The 18,961-nt window shown below is 39.3% G+C and overlaps 1 protein-coding gene across 6 annotated transcripts in view; it reads left to right on the forward strand.

Moving 5' to 3' along the window:
• The window catches only part of CLHC1 (clathrin heavy chain linker domain containing 1), a 172,528-nt gene extending 155,209 nt beyond the window's left edge, over positions 1-17,319 (forward strand). For 5 of the 6 annotated variants that reach the window (XM_033937450.1, XM_033937448.1, XM_033937451.1 and 2 more), the window contains 3 exons: positions 5,246-5,448; positions 12,597-12,776; positions 15,564-17,315. In XM_033937450.1, the coding sequence (XP_033793341.1) occupies positions 5,246-5,448; positions 12,597-12,776; positions 15,564-15,760 (580 nt within the window). In that variant the 3' untranslated portion in view covers positions 15,761-17,315. Of the gene's footprint in view, positions 1-5,245; positions 5,449-12,596; positions 12,777-15,563 lie in introns of all 6 variants that reach the window. The other variant, XM_033937453.1, reaches the window with a different exon arrangement.
• The last annotated feature ends 1,642 nt before the right edge of the window (positions 17,320-18,961 follow it).

Raw genomic sequence — 18,961 nt, forward strand, 5'->3', positions numbered from 1 at the left:
AATGATGGACCCCGGGTGTCGCATATGCTAGGTATGCCACTGCATTGAAGCCCTCTCCAGCCATCCTCCCCCAAATGGCCATATACAGACTGTGCAAGTCTGCCCACTACTGGCCTTAGTTTAATATTTAATATTATTTTCTGATTCTAGATCCTCTGTGTTCATCCCATGCTTCTTTGAACTCGGTCACCGTTTTCTTCTCCACCACCTCTCTCGGGAGCACATTCCAGGCATCCACCTCCCTCTCCATAAAGTAGAATTTCCTAACATTGCTTTTGAATCTACTACCCCTCAACCTCAAATTATGTCCTCTGGTTTTACCATTTTCCTTTCTCTGGAAAATATTTTGTTCTACGTTAATACCCTTCAAGTTTTTGAACGTCTGAATCATATCCCCCCTGATTCTCCTTTCCTCTAGGGCAGCGATGGCGAACCTATGGCACGCGTGCCAGCTGTGGCACGCGAAGGCCTTGCAGCTGGCACGCGGGAAGGTCCGCAATTAAGATATGCGGCGCGGCGGGAGGCGAGTGTGCCGGTGTCTGCTTTGCAGCTCACCTGGCAACAGGGCCGGACTGGCCATTGGGAGGACCGGGCATTGTCCCGGTGTGCCGCGGCCCATCCTCCTGTGCTGGCTGCAGTCCTGTGAGTGGATGTTTAGCCTGCCTGTCTTCCCCTTAGTATCCTATGAGCCAGGCAGTGTGTGAGGGGGAAGTGGGGGGAGGAAGAGAAGCTTCACACTGAGTCTGTCACAGGAACTCAGTGAGGCTGTAGTGTGACTCCACATGTGACATCTGTAATCAGGAACAGTTCCTAGTGCTCCCATGCTAGAGAGGTGAGGATATGGGGGGATGTTAATGTGTCTAATAATGTGCTCCTCTGTAAAAACCTCTGTATCTTCCATGGGGGACATGCTAAATTCGAGGAAATAAAAAAGCTGCTTATGATGATTGCATAGAGAAGTTCAGTAAGCTGAGAGGAGGGCTGGGCTCTCTGTGAACAACCAACACACTAATCCTCTGTGCTGTACCTTATGGAAAACTCAATATAGCAAAAAACAGTAAAGTGTATATGTGGCCCTTCACAGTGCTTTTGTAAACATCATAATAAAATAACAAAGGCTCCAATAATGAAAAATAAAAGTCCTTTTCCCATACACTCAGGTTGCACAAGTCCGGTTTTCACCCGGACAGTATATTTTTTGACCAAAACGGATGTCTACAATTAGTAAAATTCCCCAATCACATATTTTTTTATGGGGACGGATTTGTATACAGCACTTCATTAGATTTTTTTTATTATACAAATTTTATCTTTTTGTAGACTTGAAGTCTTGAAAAAAGAAAATGAGTACAGCAAAAACAGATAGTGGAAGACCATTCCAAGAGGCCTGGACAGAGACATATGGAGTGATTGAACGCAGTGGGAAAGCATTGTGTATTATGTGTAATGAAAGTGTTGTGTCTCGCACATCAAGTGTCAAACGTCACTTTGAGACAAACCATAACAGTGTTGCTGAACTTGGTTTAGCTCAAAGAAAAGAGTTCCTTGTAGGAAAATTAAAGAAATATCACTCCCAGTCTCTTAGTTTTAGCAACTATCTTTCAAAAACTAATCATCTTACAGTTGCCAGCTTTCAAATTTCACTGTGCATGGCAAAACATGTTAAGCCCCTCTCTGATGGAGATTTTATCAAAAAGGCAATTTTGGCTGGGAGTAATTCACTCTTCCATGATTTCCAAAACAAGGATAAAATTGTGCAGCGCATCTCTGAGATGCCGCTAAGCAGAAATACTGCAAAAGATAGGGTTCTGCGAATGGCTGCTGATGTTAGTCAACAGCTTACTTGCGACTTACAAAAAGCACCCTTCTACTCCATGTGCTTGGATGAAAGTACAGATATTACTAACCATGCAAGACTAGCGCTCATTTTGCGTTATGCTACTGGTGACATCATGAGAGAAGAGCTGGTAAAAATGCTGTCTTTGCCTGGAAGAACACAAGGGATAGATATCCACAATGCTGTGATGGAGGCTTTTTCATCACTAGACATAAGTCCAGAAAAAGTGGTTTCAGTTACTAGCGATGGAGCACCTAGCATGGTGGGGACAACATCAGGATTCATTCATTTCTTTGCTAAGGAAGCAAAACATCCACTGATTCAATTTCACTGCATAATACATCAAGAGGCTCTCTGCGCCAAAGAAAGCAGCAAAAAACTTGACGATGTCCTCAAAGATGTAACAAAAATGGTGAACTTCATCATGGCGCGTGCTCTTAATTTTCGACAATTTCAAGCCCTTCTTGATGAGGTTCAGGCACAATATAACACTTTACTGATGTACAATAATGTCCGGTGGCTGAGCAGAGGACGAGTGTTAGAGAGATTTGTGGCCTGCTTGGAAGAAGTTAGGCTATTTATGAACGAAAAGGGGGAAGACTATCCTCAACTCACCAACATGGCCTGGCTTACCAACCTCATCTTTTTTACAGATTTTACTAACCACTTTAATGTACTAAACAAAAAATTACAAGGCATGGGAAAAACAGCAGAAAGCATGTTTAGTGACATCAAAGCTTTTGAGAGAAAATTGCATGTTTTTGAAAAAGTCCTTGAGAGTGGACAGCTAAAATATTTTCCCAACCTAAAAATACATTTGGATAATTCTACAACATTTGTGGACAGTCATAAAAAACTCCAGGAAATCCACAAAGCATATTCCACCATTGTAGCCGAAGCAAAGGAGAATTTTAGTAAAAGATTTTCTCAGTTCCGTAAGATGGAGACAACCCTTTCATTTATAACTTCCCCAGAAAAGTCCACATTTGAAGATCTTGATCTTTCCTGCTTACAGTGGTTGGATATTCAAAATTTGGAAATGGAGCTACTGGAATTTCAAGAAAGCTCTATCTGGAAAAGTAAATTCAATGACCTGCGTGCGGCTCTTGAACGTATTGAGTGTGAAAGGGTGACAAATGAAATCACTGCTAGCAGTTCTGAAAATGAAATCCTAAAAGCGTGGAATTCTCTGCCAGACAATTTTAAGTCCATGAAAGCACTTGGGATTGCTCTTCTTACTTTGTTTGGGTCATCCTATGCTTGTGAGCAGCTGTTTTCGGCTTTGAATCATATAAAATCTGATGCTAGAAACAGATTAACGGATGACATGAGTGCTGCATGTGTTGCTCTGAAATTAACGCACTATGAGCCAAGGATTGACAAGTTATCAGCATGCATGCAACAACAAAAATCACATTAATTTTTTTCAGAGCATGCCCAATGCATATGTTTACATGAAGCAGTGTTTTCAGTTTGCAGTTAAGACACTTTCTAAGTTATTTAAATATTATTTAAAGATGTTATTTAAAAAAGGGACTTTACATGGCCCTGTTGTATTCCAATCTGGAATTTCCAATAAAAACGGTTGGTTTAATTGAAAGCTCTTTTGTTTTCTTTACATCATATTATTAGAAATGTAATGATTTAACTATTTTCTAATTTGATTGTAAATTTTACAAAAAAACATGTATAGACTCTTTGGGAATACACACCGAGTCTTGACACAGTTAACAGTTTTAAGAAGTTTATCTTTTTTTTTACTCAGGATACATTTGACATGTTATGTGAATAATACATTTAAAATATATTGTGTAACTGAATCAAATTCTTCCTAAATTCATTAAATTGAATGAAATCATTAAAACATTATAAATTGCCAATAAATTGAAATGAAAACCAAAGGATTGTGAATCAAATTGATTCTCTGACAATACAAAGATTCCAACCTTTAAAAATGATGTTACATAGTTCAGGCAACTTTATAAAGAGTTTTTAGATACTAAAATCTTGTTATTAAGGTTTAATTGACGTGCTGGCACTTTGAGGAAATTCTTTGGTTTTGTGCGGCAGTTTGGGCACTCGGGCTCAAAAAGGTTAGCCATCACTGCTCTAGGGCAGTGATTCCCAACCCTGTCCTGGAGGAACACCAGGCCAATCGGGTTTTCAGGCTAGCCCTAATGAATATGCATGAGAGAGATTTGCATATGATGGAAGTGATAGGCATGCAAATTTGCTTCATGCATATTCATTAGGGCTAGCCTGAAAACCCAATTGGCCTGGTGTTCCTCCAGGACAGGGTTGGGAACCACTGCTCTAGGGTATACATATTTAGGGCTTCTAGTCTCTCCTCATACATCTTCTAGTGCAAGCCTCCTATCATTTTCATCGCCCTCCTCTGGACCGCTTCAAGTCTTCTATGTCTCTTTAGCTATAAATTACAATATTATTATTAAGACTTAGCCAAAAGGAAAGATTTATAAACTATAAAGAGTATTACCTCATGCAAAATTGTCATTTCTTTAATTAAACATTAACTATTTTTTCTGAGGCCCTCCAAGTACCTACAAATCCAAAATGTGGCCCTGCAAAGGGTTTGAGTTTGAGACCACTGCTCTAGATAGAAGGATATTTGAAACATATTCTTCTCTTATGAATCTCTTTGTGAATAAGATGATGAGTTCTTAGAATGCACTAATCAATCTTAAACTAGTTAATATATTCATATCCCAATATTGTTAAGAAGCAGCCAGTCTGCTGAATATTGATCTCTAGAAAAATCACAAAACCCGAAAATGGCTGGGAGGTAAAAAATCACAAAAAAAAAAAAAAAAAAGCAAAAACCTCCCAGACCCCAAGAGGTAAAACCAGATAAGGGGGAGAGACAAGAGCAGGAATGGGCAAGCTACACAACACAATCTGCAAATAATTTTTATATATACACGGGAGAGCCCTCAGTCACACAGCCACCCACTGGAAACTCCCAGTGGTACAGGCTGTCACTTGGCTTACACCCAGAAGAGTGTTAACTGTGAAACATCCCCGGGCTCTACTCCGTGTTTTTTAGTGATAAAGTGCACCCAACAGTGCTAAGTGTGAAAAAAGATATAAATAAATCAAAAAAACACACTCTACCATTCACTGCAATTGTCTCTACTCCCGTATATATATAAAAATTATTTGCAGATTGTGTTGTGTAGCTTGCCCATTCCTGCTCTTGTCTCTCCCCCTTATCTGGTTTTACCTCTTGGGGTCTGGGAGGTTTTTGCTTTTTTTTTTTTTTTTTTGTGAATATTGATCTCTAACATTGAAAAAGTAAGCCGATCCTAAAATGTGTGTGCAGTTTGAAAACTACTAGTACTATATATTTTCAAAAGTTAGATTCATATTTTGTCATCTATATTTTTTTAGGTTGACCTTTTCTGAGGCACTTGGAGATGTGATACTGGATTATGGCGAGAAGGAGCCACGCAGCAGGGCCAAATGCCTGGCTTTGGCTCAGATTATCTACATGTATTGTAATGTTCACAGGAAAGCTGGTTTCTGTATGTGTTTACAAGGTCAAATTTATGGTGTAATGGAGTATATAAACATGTGCAAACAGTTTTCTTTAGGTAATTATCTGCATAATTTTCTTTATGTTCACAAAAATAAGCAAATCATAAGGATATGGTTGTAGATTAGAACAGATTTTTAAATTATAGTAATAAAAAAACATAATAAGGAATGTCTGTTTGTTATATTCAAAACACAGCGTGAAAAATATGAAAAGAGCTGGGTTTTTTCTGTTCTTAGAAGGACAGCATGAAAGTATGAATATAGGACTATAGGAATAAGTTGTAAGCAAAGTATTCCTATTTACTGTATGCTGACAGTGATTTTATCCTGAATACTGGTTAAAATGCTTCTTTGCTATCAATTTAGAGTGGATTGAAATGTAGCAATGTGCAGCTTCAGAAAACATACAAAGGTATTTTCACTGATGATAAGCAATATAGCAGATCTTATACAAGAGCAACATCATCAGACCATGTATGGAAGGAGCTTGACTTCAAAGCTTCTAGAACTTTCCCTTCTTGTGGTTTGCCATGTTTATTTGCTGAAAACTGAGTATCTGATGAGCCTCCATAAGTTTCAGTATTTTTTCTGTCCCTCTATTCTTCTAGAAAACAGGTCCAAGCAGGAAATGTATGGCAAAAACTGCTTTATTGATATAACATCTTATATACAGAAAGATGTTTTATCAATAAAGCTTGAAAGGCAGTATATTAAGTACCTGTAAATAAATAAATAGGTAAATAAAGTGTTTTATTGTGCAATACTGATAGTCACTTCTATTTCTTGCCTGGACCTGCTTTCTTCAGCCCTGTTCATCTCAAGTGCTACCTGCTTCTTGGGACTTTCCTTTAGTCTACGAGTAAGGTTTTTCATCTAAATTCAAAGTTTTAGTACTTTTTCCACAGTTGCAGTATTGCATTGGTATCAGATGCATTGGCCAGTATTGATTTTGCCCTAGTGGCTGCAAAAAAATGTAAGAGCATAATATCAGTCAGTGTTACTTATGATGTATTTTCTGTATAGGTGCTAGGCACATCATAATGGATGAAAACAGGTTACACCTCTGGAGGACATCTTCAAGTTTCAAGTTTATTAGGTTTTTATATACCGCCTATCAAAATTATCTAAGCGGTTTTACAATCAGATACTCAAGTATTTTCCCTATCTGTCCTGGTGGGCTCACAATCTAGCTAACGTACCTGAGGCTATGGAGGACTGAGTGACTTGCCCAGGGTCACAAGGAGTAGTGCGGGGTTTGAACCCACAACCCCAGAGAGCCGAGGCTGTAGCTCCAACCAATGCGCCACACACTCCTCTTCTGACTAATATTCACCTGACTAAGTCTGATCCTCCTAAATTGGCACTAAGAACCCAGGAATTGCACCAGATAGACCAGTGGAGGGGCATAATCAAAAACGTTCAAGTCCGATTTAGGTGTAAGCTGCTAGTCGCCCAAAGTCGGCAGCCTCAAAATGTCTATTCTCAAAAAGTACGTCCAAAAGATATATTTTTCGGAAATCATCTACTTCTACGTCCTGCTAGTACGTATATCTTTAGACCACAGTCACATCAAAAAAATTGTCCAAGACCAAAACACCTAAAACAAGACCTTTTGGACGAGGGAGGGGCCACAAAGTGATGGACTGGCCACCCAGACATGGCAACACAGCAATGGGGCAACTTAGGGCACTGCTGTGAACTTCAGAAAAAGGGTACCACATAAACACCTCACCAGAACTCTCCTGTAGGTCATGGTGAGCCCCTCAAAACCCACTATATTCACCTATCTACAACCCCGATAGCCCTTATGGCTGCAGGTGGCACCTATATGGCAGTAGAGTAGGGTTTGGGGGAGCGCACATTTTCCACCATGAATGTAGTGGTTAGAGTGGCTTATGGGCCTGGGTCCTCCTCTTTATGGTTCACTACAGGGGGTAAAGAGTTGGGAAGGCAGGGAGGACAGATGTTCAGGGAGTTGGGAAAGACAGACACTGCACGTACTGGGAAAGGGTTGGGAAGGACAAATGCACGGGCTGGGGGGTTAGGAAAGGAGGAAAAGTGAGATGCTGCACAGGTGGAGTAGTGGGAAGGGAGAGAAAGAAAAGCTGCCGGTGGGGGAGGGAAAAGGAATGGAGAAGCCAGTATACACACATCACATCATTACAGCTGAGCCGATGGTTCTTCTCTCTCTCTCTCTCTCTCTGACACTGCAGGAGTGTAGTGACTGTTCTAAACAAGCAAAGTCTTGCAATACGAGTACATACAGTATTTTGTATTAAATTTTTTGGGTTAAATAAAAACATAGAGAAACATGATGGCAGATAAAGGCCAAATGGCCCATCTAGTCTGCCCATCCACAGTAACTATTATCTCTTTCTATCTCTGAGAGATCCCATGTGCCTATCCCAGGCCCTCTTGAATTCAGACACAGTCTCTGTTTCCACCATCTCTTCCGGGAGACTGTTCAACGCATCTACCACCCTTTCCGTAAAAAAGTATTTCCTCAGATTACTCCGGAGCCTATTACTCTTAACTTCATCCTATGCCCTATCATTGCAGAGTTTCCTTTCAAATGAAAGAGACTCGACTCATGCACATTTATATTATGTAGGTATTTAAATGACTTTATCATATCTCCCCTCTTCCACCTTTCCTCCAAAGTATACAGATTGAGATCTTTAAGTCTGTCCCCATACACCTTAATAAGTAGACCACACACCATTTTAATAGCCTTCCTCCTTGTTTTGTATTTGTTGCTGCATCAGAAGCTCACCTCTGTTCCAACTGCTGCATCAAAAATGAGAGTGGCATCTTTCTTCAAAAAACCGATATGATGACATCACTCTGGTGCGAAAATTCAAAGCTCAAAAATGTAAAGAGAAGACCACATTTTCAATAAAGAGAGCACCCCAGAGTGACATAATCAGCAATGTTCCCTCTAAGCTGTGCGCTTGTGCACGCGCTCACAACTTGCCGAACCCGTACACACAAATTAAAATAGCGCACACAAAAAAATAAATTTTTGCCTAAAATGATTTTCACTGCTAAAATGAAATGTTGCAGAAGATCAGCTGTTCCGATTTCCCTTTTATCACATTTATTGAAGCGCTATAATATAAATTTTAAGTCATTCACATGATTCCGTTATCTTTGGCAGTTGAACTTGACACATCACGTGCCCCATAGGGCCATAGCCTATGGCCCATAGGATATGAAACACTTCCGATTCTTTGACTTCCTGAAGTTCTGCCATATTGTTTATTTCGTGGAATCGTAGTGTGCAGCGTGGTATTGCGGTTGTATAACTGTATTCATTTATTAAATTGCAACCAGATATAACTCTTAAAATGTCTAAACCGCAAATGGTGAAAAGTGTAAAACGCAAGAGAGCTACAACAGCTTTTAGGTCTGAATGGCTTGAAGAAATTGTTGAAACGGAGACACTGGAATCTTGAAATACAATGCGTGTTCGACTGTGTGAAATATTTACCTATGACGAAGACGATGGAGTTGTGTGTTGTTATTGTCAAGATGCCAAAGCAACTGGAAAATTCTCTACTGGAAAAATATAGGATGATGTTTGGAAACTGGACTTTCTGAAACGCCATCTATCAAGAAAATCTCATACCGACAGTATTAGGAAACTCAGAAGTAAAAATCTGAATTTAAGAGGTGGACTGGTAAACATGTTGCTTGAAAGCCCATCCAAAAAAGAAAACAGGCAAATTAGTAATGAACGGAAGCGTTCCAGTCCTGATGAAATTAAGGTTCTTGTCGACAGTTTTGTGCTGGCCATTAAGATGAATATCTCAATGCTCTCTGTTCAAGATATCAATGAGCACATGGTGAAGTATGTTAGTATACCTGATAGCTGGAGAAGCAAAAACTATGCGTTTGAATTTCTTGGAATTATCAATGGCATCATGCAAGATGATTGTATGGCAGACATTAAATTAGCAACATATCGTACGTTAACTGTTGATGAAGCACAGACATTTCTGTCAACAAGTACTTAATACTCTATTTTAAGTATCGACCAGTCAATTCAATGAGGACATCAGTTGGTGGGATGCTAAAGTTGGAAGCATGTGATGCTACATCAATAGTAACAGCAATTAGGGAATTCTATAGGAAACATGAACTTGACCTGAATAAATGGTTATGTTCACCTCTGATGGTGCCTCTGTTATGTTGGGCAAAATAGATGGTGTTGCAGCATAGCTGAGAAAAGACATTCCACATTTAGTGCAGCAACATTGTGTTGCACATCGGGAAGATTTGGGACTTTCTGATTCATGGAAAGAAGTAAAATTGATGAAAGAAGTAGAAACTGTAATGAGAACTGTGTACACGGTGTTCTGTTGGTCTTCTACTAAATGATGCAAATTTCAAGAAGTAGCAGATGCATCTGAATGTGAATCAATTGCTTTCAGACCTCTGAATGAAGTGTGCTGGTTAAAGCAATTATTTGAAATTATGATCCCCTGTTAAAATATTTTGAAGAAGACAAAGATAATGATCCTATTGCAAAGTACTGCTATAAGAAGCTGAACAGTGAACAATTTCATATTACACTTGAAGTTTTGAATGATGTCTTATCAGAACTGGCTTCCTTAACCATGGCATTTCAAAAATGTGGTTTGACACCATTGGAAGCTTATCATCTTGCACAGGGTAAATTGAACAAACTTCGAATGCAATACTTAGGCGATAAGGTTAAGTGGAGTGATAAAGTCAACAGTCTTCATGACAATAGGATGAGGTCTGGAGAAAAAGTTTCAGTGGATACTAATTCCATATTAACCTTCATCAACATCCTATGTTTGCATCTGGGTGAAAGATTTCCTGAAAATGAAGTTGAGGAATGGTCTGCTTTTGACTGTACAGCAATATCACAATGTGACTTTGACTTCGGAAATGGACATATCAGATCTCTTTGTTTAAAGTATAAACAATTTCTTCTGGAGGAAAGTGTTATTATTCAGCAATACAATGGCTTTAAATTCCTTGTTGCAGAAAAAAATCAAAAGCAATCTGATAAACAGCTTTCCAGATATGACAAAATTTGCATTTCAGAATGATCAATTTGCAGATTTAGCAAAATTGATGGACATTGGTGCTACATTCTTAGCATCTAGGTCAGATTGTGAGTGTGATTTTTGTCTAATGAACAATTTGAAGACTAAACAAAGGAATCGTTTACATTTAGAGCATTTGGAAATGCTGATGCGTGTTAAGAGTCACCTTCAAGATGTAGGCTCAACAGATCTTGACAGAATTTATTCGGACTGGATAAATATGAAAGATCGCAGGGAAAAACTTTGAAAACTAAATTGCTGTTATTTTCTAAATTTTAAGTATAAAGTACAATGATACCTTATTTATAGGTAGCGCTCAATGAAACATTTCAATGAAACATAATTTATATTTATTGAAATGAGACTTTATGTTACATAAAGTGTAACTAACGGGCTGGAAAAGAGTCTGGCCATTAGCTCTCTGAGAGTTCAGATCGCTGGTCTTTCTTGTTTTGGTCCTAAGTCTCTGAGAGCTCTTTGGCCGCTCATATGGATGTTGTCAGGTTCCTTAGGGACACATTTCAGCTTCATCCTCCCCTACAGCTACCCTGCCCGACTTGGAATTTCAATCTGGTTCTCCAGTTGCTTGCTCATCCACCCTATGAGCCTCTGGAACAGGTGTCCTTAATGGATCTCACTGTTAAGACAGTTTTCATTGTGTCTATAACTTCAGCCTGCAGGGTTTCTGAACTTTAGGCTTTATCCTGCAGAGATCCTTTTCTTCAGATTCCAGCGTGTTTCTGCACACTGTTCTCTCCTTTCTTCTGAAAGTGGTCTCTAGTTTCCACAACAACCAGAAGATCCAGTTGCCTACCTTTTCTCCCTCGGGATAGAGAAAGCATGACCAGGTGCTGAGATCACCGGATGTGTACAGACTTTTGTTGTGGTATTTGGAGGACACAAATAAGTTTTGGGTATCAGACCACCTGTTCGTACTGGTGCAGGCTGGCTTCGAAAGCTACCATTTCAAGATGGATCCAAATAGCTATTTCACCTGCCTACATTGCTGCTGGAAAGAAGTCCCTGCTTTCTGTGAGGGCTCATTCTACTAAAGGCTTTCCTCCTCATGGGCAGAGTTGTCAGTGATTTCCCTTGAGATTTGCAGAGCTGCTACCTGGTCCTCCTTGCATACTTTTATGAAGTTTTACAGGATTGATGTGGCCAATGCTTTTTTCAGTTCTTCAGTTCTGGCAGCAGACTCATCAGTCCCACCCTGATTCTACGGGACTGTTCTGTTACATCCCACTTGTCCAGGAATAGAGTGGGATTGTACAAGAATGAAAGATTAGGTTCTTACCTTTGCTAATCTTCTTTCTTGTAAATCCACACTCTATTCCTGGAACCCATCCTCGGAGTTGCTGATTTCCCAATTGTCTCGATAAGTGTTCGTAAGCTGAACTTATGGTTTCTTGACCAGACTTTCTAAGAGTACCCTCCAAGCATGTTATGCACTTTACCTCGGGGTCCCTAACAGTGGCATTTCCTTCTGTTAGTGCAGGCTGCATCTCCTTATAACATAGTTTCTTTCAGGTTTATACTGTTTGTTGACCTGTTTCAATTGTTCACGATTGTTATGAAATTTCATGTTTTGAGTAGATTAGACTTGTTTGCAGGGAGTTTCTCCATACCCCTTCCTCTACAGGTATCACTGTCTGCTTTTGCACAGACTGAAGACCAGAGGACAGTCCTGAGATAAGAGGGGAGAGTCAGAAAAATGATATAAATGAGGCTTCCTATAAGCAGTCTCACAATATGGGATGCATAACCCACTTGACCAGGAACAGAGTATGGATTTACAAGAAAGAAGATTAGCAAAGGTAAGAAACTAATCTTTTGATGCAATGGGGTCCTTTTACTAAGGCATGCTAGCCGGTTTAGCGCATGCTAAACGCTAATGCCTCCATTATATTCTATGGATGCGTTAGCATTTAGCGCACTAAATTGACTAGCGCGCCTTAGTAAAAGGACCCCTATATTATTTTGAATCTAAGAATATATGCAGAAACTGGGAATAAGTGCATCTCTGGGTAGTAAGAAGGAAAAAAATTATTATATAAAAAGAGTTTCTTTATTGATAGAAAGATGTTACATGCATAGTACATTTTGTATTTGTTTTTAATTTTTAGATGACCTATTGTTTTTAATGAAGAACTGTCCTAGTGCAGATCTAATTCACCGTCTAGTGCAAGAATGGAATGGAAAGCCCCCAGCATTATCCATGGGGCTCACTGTTCTTTCCCTTATCTTTGATGATCACAAGGAGGAAGGATTTCAGTTGTTAGAACAAATACACACACTGGGAGAAGGTAAAATATTTCTGAGTAATTTTTCTAAACTTTAGCCTTGACTTAGGGACATGCTTAATGCCTTAATTCAAGTGCCTTAGCCCTATGCACTGTAGGGGCCCCCAGAAGTCACACCCAAGACCCCTAAGGTAACTTCACGCCATAGCCACTACAACTTCCTTCACAATGCCCAAGAAATATTCACTCAATCACATCTGGGCCCAGACAATAACCCAATACCTCTTCTCTCTGAAATAGCCCTTTATTTCAGAAGCACAAAAGTATCACATACATATAACGAAAGAAATATCTGGTAGCATATATGAGAATACACAAGCAAGAAAAATCTTATAATCTAATATACATATATATTCCAAACCATAGAATAACTACAAGTTATGCATGCATGTATCAGAGGGGCAGTACGAATAGGTCTTCATGAGGTGATAACTTCGAAGGCTGTTTGTCATTAAAGTTAGTACCGGTGCCAGGCCTTGTATGGACTCTGGACACCAATGCAGGCAGCGTGAGGGCAGAAGGTGGAAGGCCATCCCGAGCCTGATGGAACTTGGGAGAAGAGGAAGAGTTGCCCAGAACGTAGGGCCCCCTGGAGCTCTAGGCCCAAGGGCAGCTGCCCTATTAGCCTATGCCCCTCCCCCCCCCGCCCCCAATGCAGGCCCTGGTCACTGCATGCCACTAAGTCAGTCACATTTACACCTACTCTGAAGAAGGTTTAAATGTGTGCATGTGTTCTATGCATTTGCATATTATAAAATATATATTTGTCGCAACTTGGACTCAGTTTTACCAAAATTACATCCAGGCAATGCCTACGCACAATCTTATATGCACATATATGGCCATGAAGTTTTGTGAAATTCTGAGCACCCTTTATACTATAGAATAGCCCTTAGAGTGGATTTCCATGTCAACCTTTGGCGTGAGGACTTTCACTAGCTGAAACCTGGTGTAAATCCTGGCATGCATGTTGGACATATAACCCCAGTATCCATAACCTAACTATTTGGAACACATCTGACCCATTCATGCCCCTCCCATGGTCTCGCCCTTTTATGGGTTATGTGTGAGACATTTTGGGTGTGCAGTATTATAGAACAGTGTATATGCAGATGCAAATCCAAATTCGTGCCAATTAAGGTCCACTCAACTCCAATTAATGTTAATAATTGGTTGTTAGCACCCAATTGATAAATTAGTTTGCACATGCATCTGGGCTCTGTGTCCAAATTGGGTGCCCAGCTGTGGGCAACCTATATAGAATCTGTGGGCAAATGTTAGTACTTATTCATAGTATACATGCATAACCTGGAAGACAGAGACATATGCCTGCTTCAGAGTAAGTATATATTAAGGACTTGATTCTGTGTGCATCCCAATTTTAGGCTGTGGTAGTTCTGGCAGCCAATTGGTATGCACGTTTTCTAAAAAAAAAAACCCACAAACTCAGGTGAGGAAGGACACCTACATTGTAGGCGTCTGTTGTGTGTTTACAGAGATACTTAGGGGTGCTTACAGATACCCAAGGCATGGTGTGGGTGTGGTTTCCCCTAGACCAGTGTTCACCTTTTGACACCTATGGACCGGCATAAATAAAATAATTATTTTGTGGACCGGCAGTTGAAGAACACTGGGCTAAGTCGTGGGTCAGACTCCACCCATCTCCACCCCAGACCCCACCCCCATAATAGTACTAATTGTAACACCATTTTTTCCATTCATTTTTCTTATATACACACACACAATATAATCGTATTAACAACACATAATGGTTAACCACAAAATTAAACTACACAAAGCACACTGTATACTTCTCAATATTCCTTCCTAGCACAATACAGATGCAAATATGGGACCAAAAACTAAAAGTACTAATATACAAACAAATTCTAAGGTGCAAAACTCTGCATACAGTACAACCCCAGAGGAAAAGAAACAAATGCATTTCTTCCTAAACAGACAGCAGATGTAAATCAATCACTAAATTAAAAAATAAATTCATTTCCCCTACCATTGTTGTCTCCCTCCCTCCATGCTGTGCCTTGCCTTCTAGCCTGCCTCCCGGTGTTATCTTCGGGCCAGCTCCCTCATCCTCAGTGCTGCAGTGCACAAAGCTGTGGGAAGTAGCTTCTCACACGTCCCGCGCTTCATCTGGAAACCTTCCCTCTGACAACGTGACGTCAGAGAGAAGGCTTCCGGTTCAGGCGCAGAACGCACATAGGAGCCTCTGCCCACGGCTTTGTGCACTGCAGCATGGAGGAAGAGGGAGCTGGCCCGAAGACAACGCCGCAACAATCGCACCATGGACCAGTGGCTGAAGAGCACTGTCCAGGGCCCAATGCACATGCTGGCCCTGCGGACCGGCAGGAAATTTCTTCGGACCAGCACCAGTCCACAGACCGGTGGTTGAAGAACACTGCCCTAGATGGTGTCTGTCAGGAAAACTAGCTGTGATTCTGCAAAGGTTGCTGATGCATGATTGACATGTGATCAGCAGCCGCTTCTTAGGTGGCTGCCGAGAATGATGTCCTAAAATTAGACCCTAAATATCCATGTGTGTCTGCTACTGCTGGTTGCACATGCTTTTAGAAGGAAAAGTATACATGCACTTTTCCTTTCCAAAATTGCTGCTTTTTATATGTATTCCAGAACACGTGACTGCCTCTAAAAACACCTCCTTGGATCTAAAAGGTTAATTTGTAATGCCTATTAAAAAGCAATATAACACAAAACATCTCATCCAAACAACAACAGTAATTGATTGTATTATTTTTTGTATTTCTTCATCAGATGTATTGGAAAATGTTATTCTAAGTGATGTTATCTGTACCCTAGAAGGATGGACAGAGATCGCAAAGGAGTGTTCAGACCATAAGCACATTGACTTATCTGAAAAGATCATTTCAATCCTCAAATCACAAGATGAAGTGTGGGAAATCCTTTCAAGTGAAGAGGATGCAAAATTAATGGAGCATGTTTTCTTGTAATTTTCCCTCCGAAGCAATAGAGGGAGCTCTTGACATGTTTAAACTAAGAAAACTTACTCATACAATAGCTGTAGGAGCAGAATAATTCCATGCATTTACAATGAAATAAAGAGCACTATAAACCCAATCAAATATAGTATGCATTTATATTTTCATTTTCTGTCACTAAATATACAGCATATATAGAAAATGAAGGCAGATAACAATAGCAGTGGTCTTCAATATGTAGCCTGCAGGCATATGTAGCTCCAGCACTTCATTTTTGCAGCCCTATGATTCCTGTGGGAGACTGAGTATACGGTATACTAAGTAATTTCTTATACTGCTTTTACTTCTGGTTTGCTCCACCAGACGTGAAAGCAGTGTAAGTGACATGCTTGACGCCATACTCTGCCTTTTTGCAATCCCAGCAGTGTTAGTATAGTGGGAAGGGTAATTTTATTAATGCTAATGCCTTCTGTGCATGCCTACTTGCTGTGCTGATTTCCTGGACAGCTGGGAGGAAGACAAATACAGGAACCGTTTTTATTTACAACCCACATCGCTTCTTCTCTTTCTTACCTCCTCTTGTCCAGCATCATTCCTTCCTTTTTCTCAAGTGTCCATCTCCATTTTCTTACCCTAACCACCCCCCTGAATCCAGCATTACCCCTTTCCTTCCCTACCCCTCTCCCATGTTCAGCATTCTTTGTATACAAATTCTGTCCTTAGATCCTGAAAATATGGATGTAATGATAAAATATGTTGATATGGAATTTTGAGCATTTATTTTAGTATATAATTTAAAACATTATAGGCACTTTGATAGATGACATGCTTAGACTTAAATAATCGCTCTCTATTGTTGTACAAGGTCCTCATATAGGCTCCCTATACTACCTCATGGGGATACCCATGTTAATTAAAATATGAAGATAACCTTTTAAAATAAAGTTGATAGCTCATACTGCATGGCTTTCTCTACCTATGAAATTCTGAAAATGGAAGATGTCTTTCAAATATGTTGGATGGAAACTGCCATAATTAATATAAGACTATTACAATCTGTTAGTAATCCTCTTTCCACCAGGTCTCTAAGATACCAATAATGTCTATGTCATCCTCTAGTGGCAAAATCTACTACCCAAAATGTTCAAAAGAATCAATAATGACCAAAACAAACTAAATAAATAATCTATTCACCCACTTATAAAAAAATGGAGGAAAAAACTGTAGCATATGAACTGAGAATAACAGCACCATTTAAGAAATCTAAAGAAATTGGGGTGGTCAGCTCCCGACGAAGCGATGATGTGAAATGGAGAAACTCTGTAGAGAATATAGAAGTTTGCCCAGATTGAATTGTTGAAGATCGGATTACTGCGGTGTTTGAGCTGGAACATGAATCCACTTGGACTTAAGCTAAGTAAACTATTTAAAGAATTCTTTTCAATATATTTTGCTTTATATGTATTGGATTGTGCAAAGAAAAAAAAGGACAAAATAGACAATTTTGGAGGTTTTTCTGAATAATTATAGCTCCTATTAAAAAATCCAAGGTATGAAAACATTTTCTTAACCTTGTTTCTAGGAGTGCTTGAAGTCTTTGTGAGAATACTAGGAGCTTAAAAATACTCCTGAGATATTTGACTTTTTTTTTTATTAGCCACAGCTTGCTATTAGCAAATACAGTAAAACCTTGGATTGCAAGTAACTTGGTATGCAAGTGTTTTGCAAGCAAAACATTTTATTAAATTTTAACTTAATGTACAAGCAAGGTCTTGCAATACAAGTACATACAGTATACATAAATCACAACTGAGTTGATGGTTCTTCTGTCTCTGATGCCGCAAGAGTGTAATGACTGTTCTAAATGAGCGAGGTCTTACAATACAAGTATGTATAGTATTTTGAATTAAAGTTTTTTGGTTGTGGAATGAATTGTCTGAGTTTTCATTATTTCCTATGGGGAAATTCATTTTGATATACGAGTGCTTTGGATTACAAGCATGCTTCTGGAACGAATTATGCTCACAAACCAAGGTTTTACTGTAATGCAATTTGAAGTTGTTCACATCTGTGTGGGGTTTTTTTTGTTGTTTTTTTTTATTTCTTTTTTCATTTTAAAGCCATAAGTAAGTGCACAATATAATACAATCATATAACTCTATAAAAGCACTTAAATACAATTAAAATTATAATCTATGACAAAAAGATATATCACCCCCCATAATTATATCCAAAAACTACACTCAAATTGAGAAATTGAAAAATACATTCCAACCCACCCTGGACATGTATGACCAAAGGGCATAATCACCAATCACTCTTTGCAAAATTTTGTCAATGGCTCCCAAATCTTCAGAAACTTCTTATGTCACTGATGTATGGCCATGTTACGTTCCATCTTAAAAACGTGACAGAGAGACTCCCACCAAAAGGAATAGTTCATTCACATCTGTGTGTTCTTAATTTAAATCCATCTGGGCTGTATCTGCCTTTGGCACACTCTCTCTTTTGGAATATTCTGACTTTCTTGTTTTGCAAATGTCCTTAAAAGACCTCTCTCTCCAAATTATATGTGGTTGTTATATGGCCTTTGCTTTTGCACTGGAAGCATCATCATTTCCTTCACATCATTCTAATTATGTTTATCAACTGCAAACACTCAAACTGTACCATGACTAATATTGTATACATGAATACAAGTGTCCTTGCCCTTGTATTATATTGGGAAAAGTCCACAGTTATGAACATCAAAGTATTCTTCACCGCCAACAGGAAGCTCCACTTGTGTCTCATTGGACAAAATCACAACACAACAAACAAAACCTTCCTTTTTTAAGTTACCACCATGAGAGGTAGTAAACTATCACACCAACATGAACAAAAATGGTTAGTACATGCTAGACATTATTTCCTGTTGGGTTAAATCAGGAAATTGGTCAGCTTTTCTATAAAAAATGTTTTTTCCCATTTAGGTGGGTGAAAATGAAGCTATTGGATTGGGGTGATTGGTTGTACATAACAGTCTCCTATTGGAAACTATCTCAGGTGGTCTCTTGAAATGTTCACAACAAACAGGAATGCTGTTGCTTATACCAAAAGAAATGTATTGCTTGACCATTATCCCATCCCATTTTTTTTGCATGAACATTTTGTAGTATGAGGGGGTGCTGAAAAGTTCTCAGCCCAACCAACTTCCTAAATTCTTAGCATTAT

Source organism: Geotrypetes seraphini, chromosome 3 (assembly GCF_902459505.1).
Source record: "Geotrypetes seraphini chromosome 3, aGeoSer1.1, whole genome shotgun sequence".
Classification (NCBI taxonomy): Eukaryota; Metazoa; Chordata; class Amphibia; order Gymnophiona; family Dermophiidae; genus Geotrypetes; species Geotrypetes seraphini.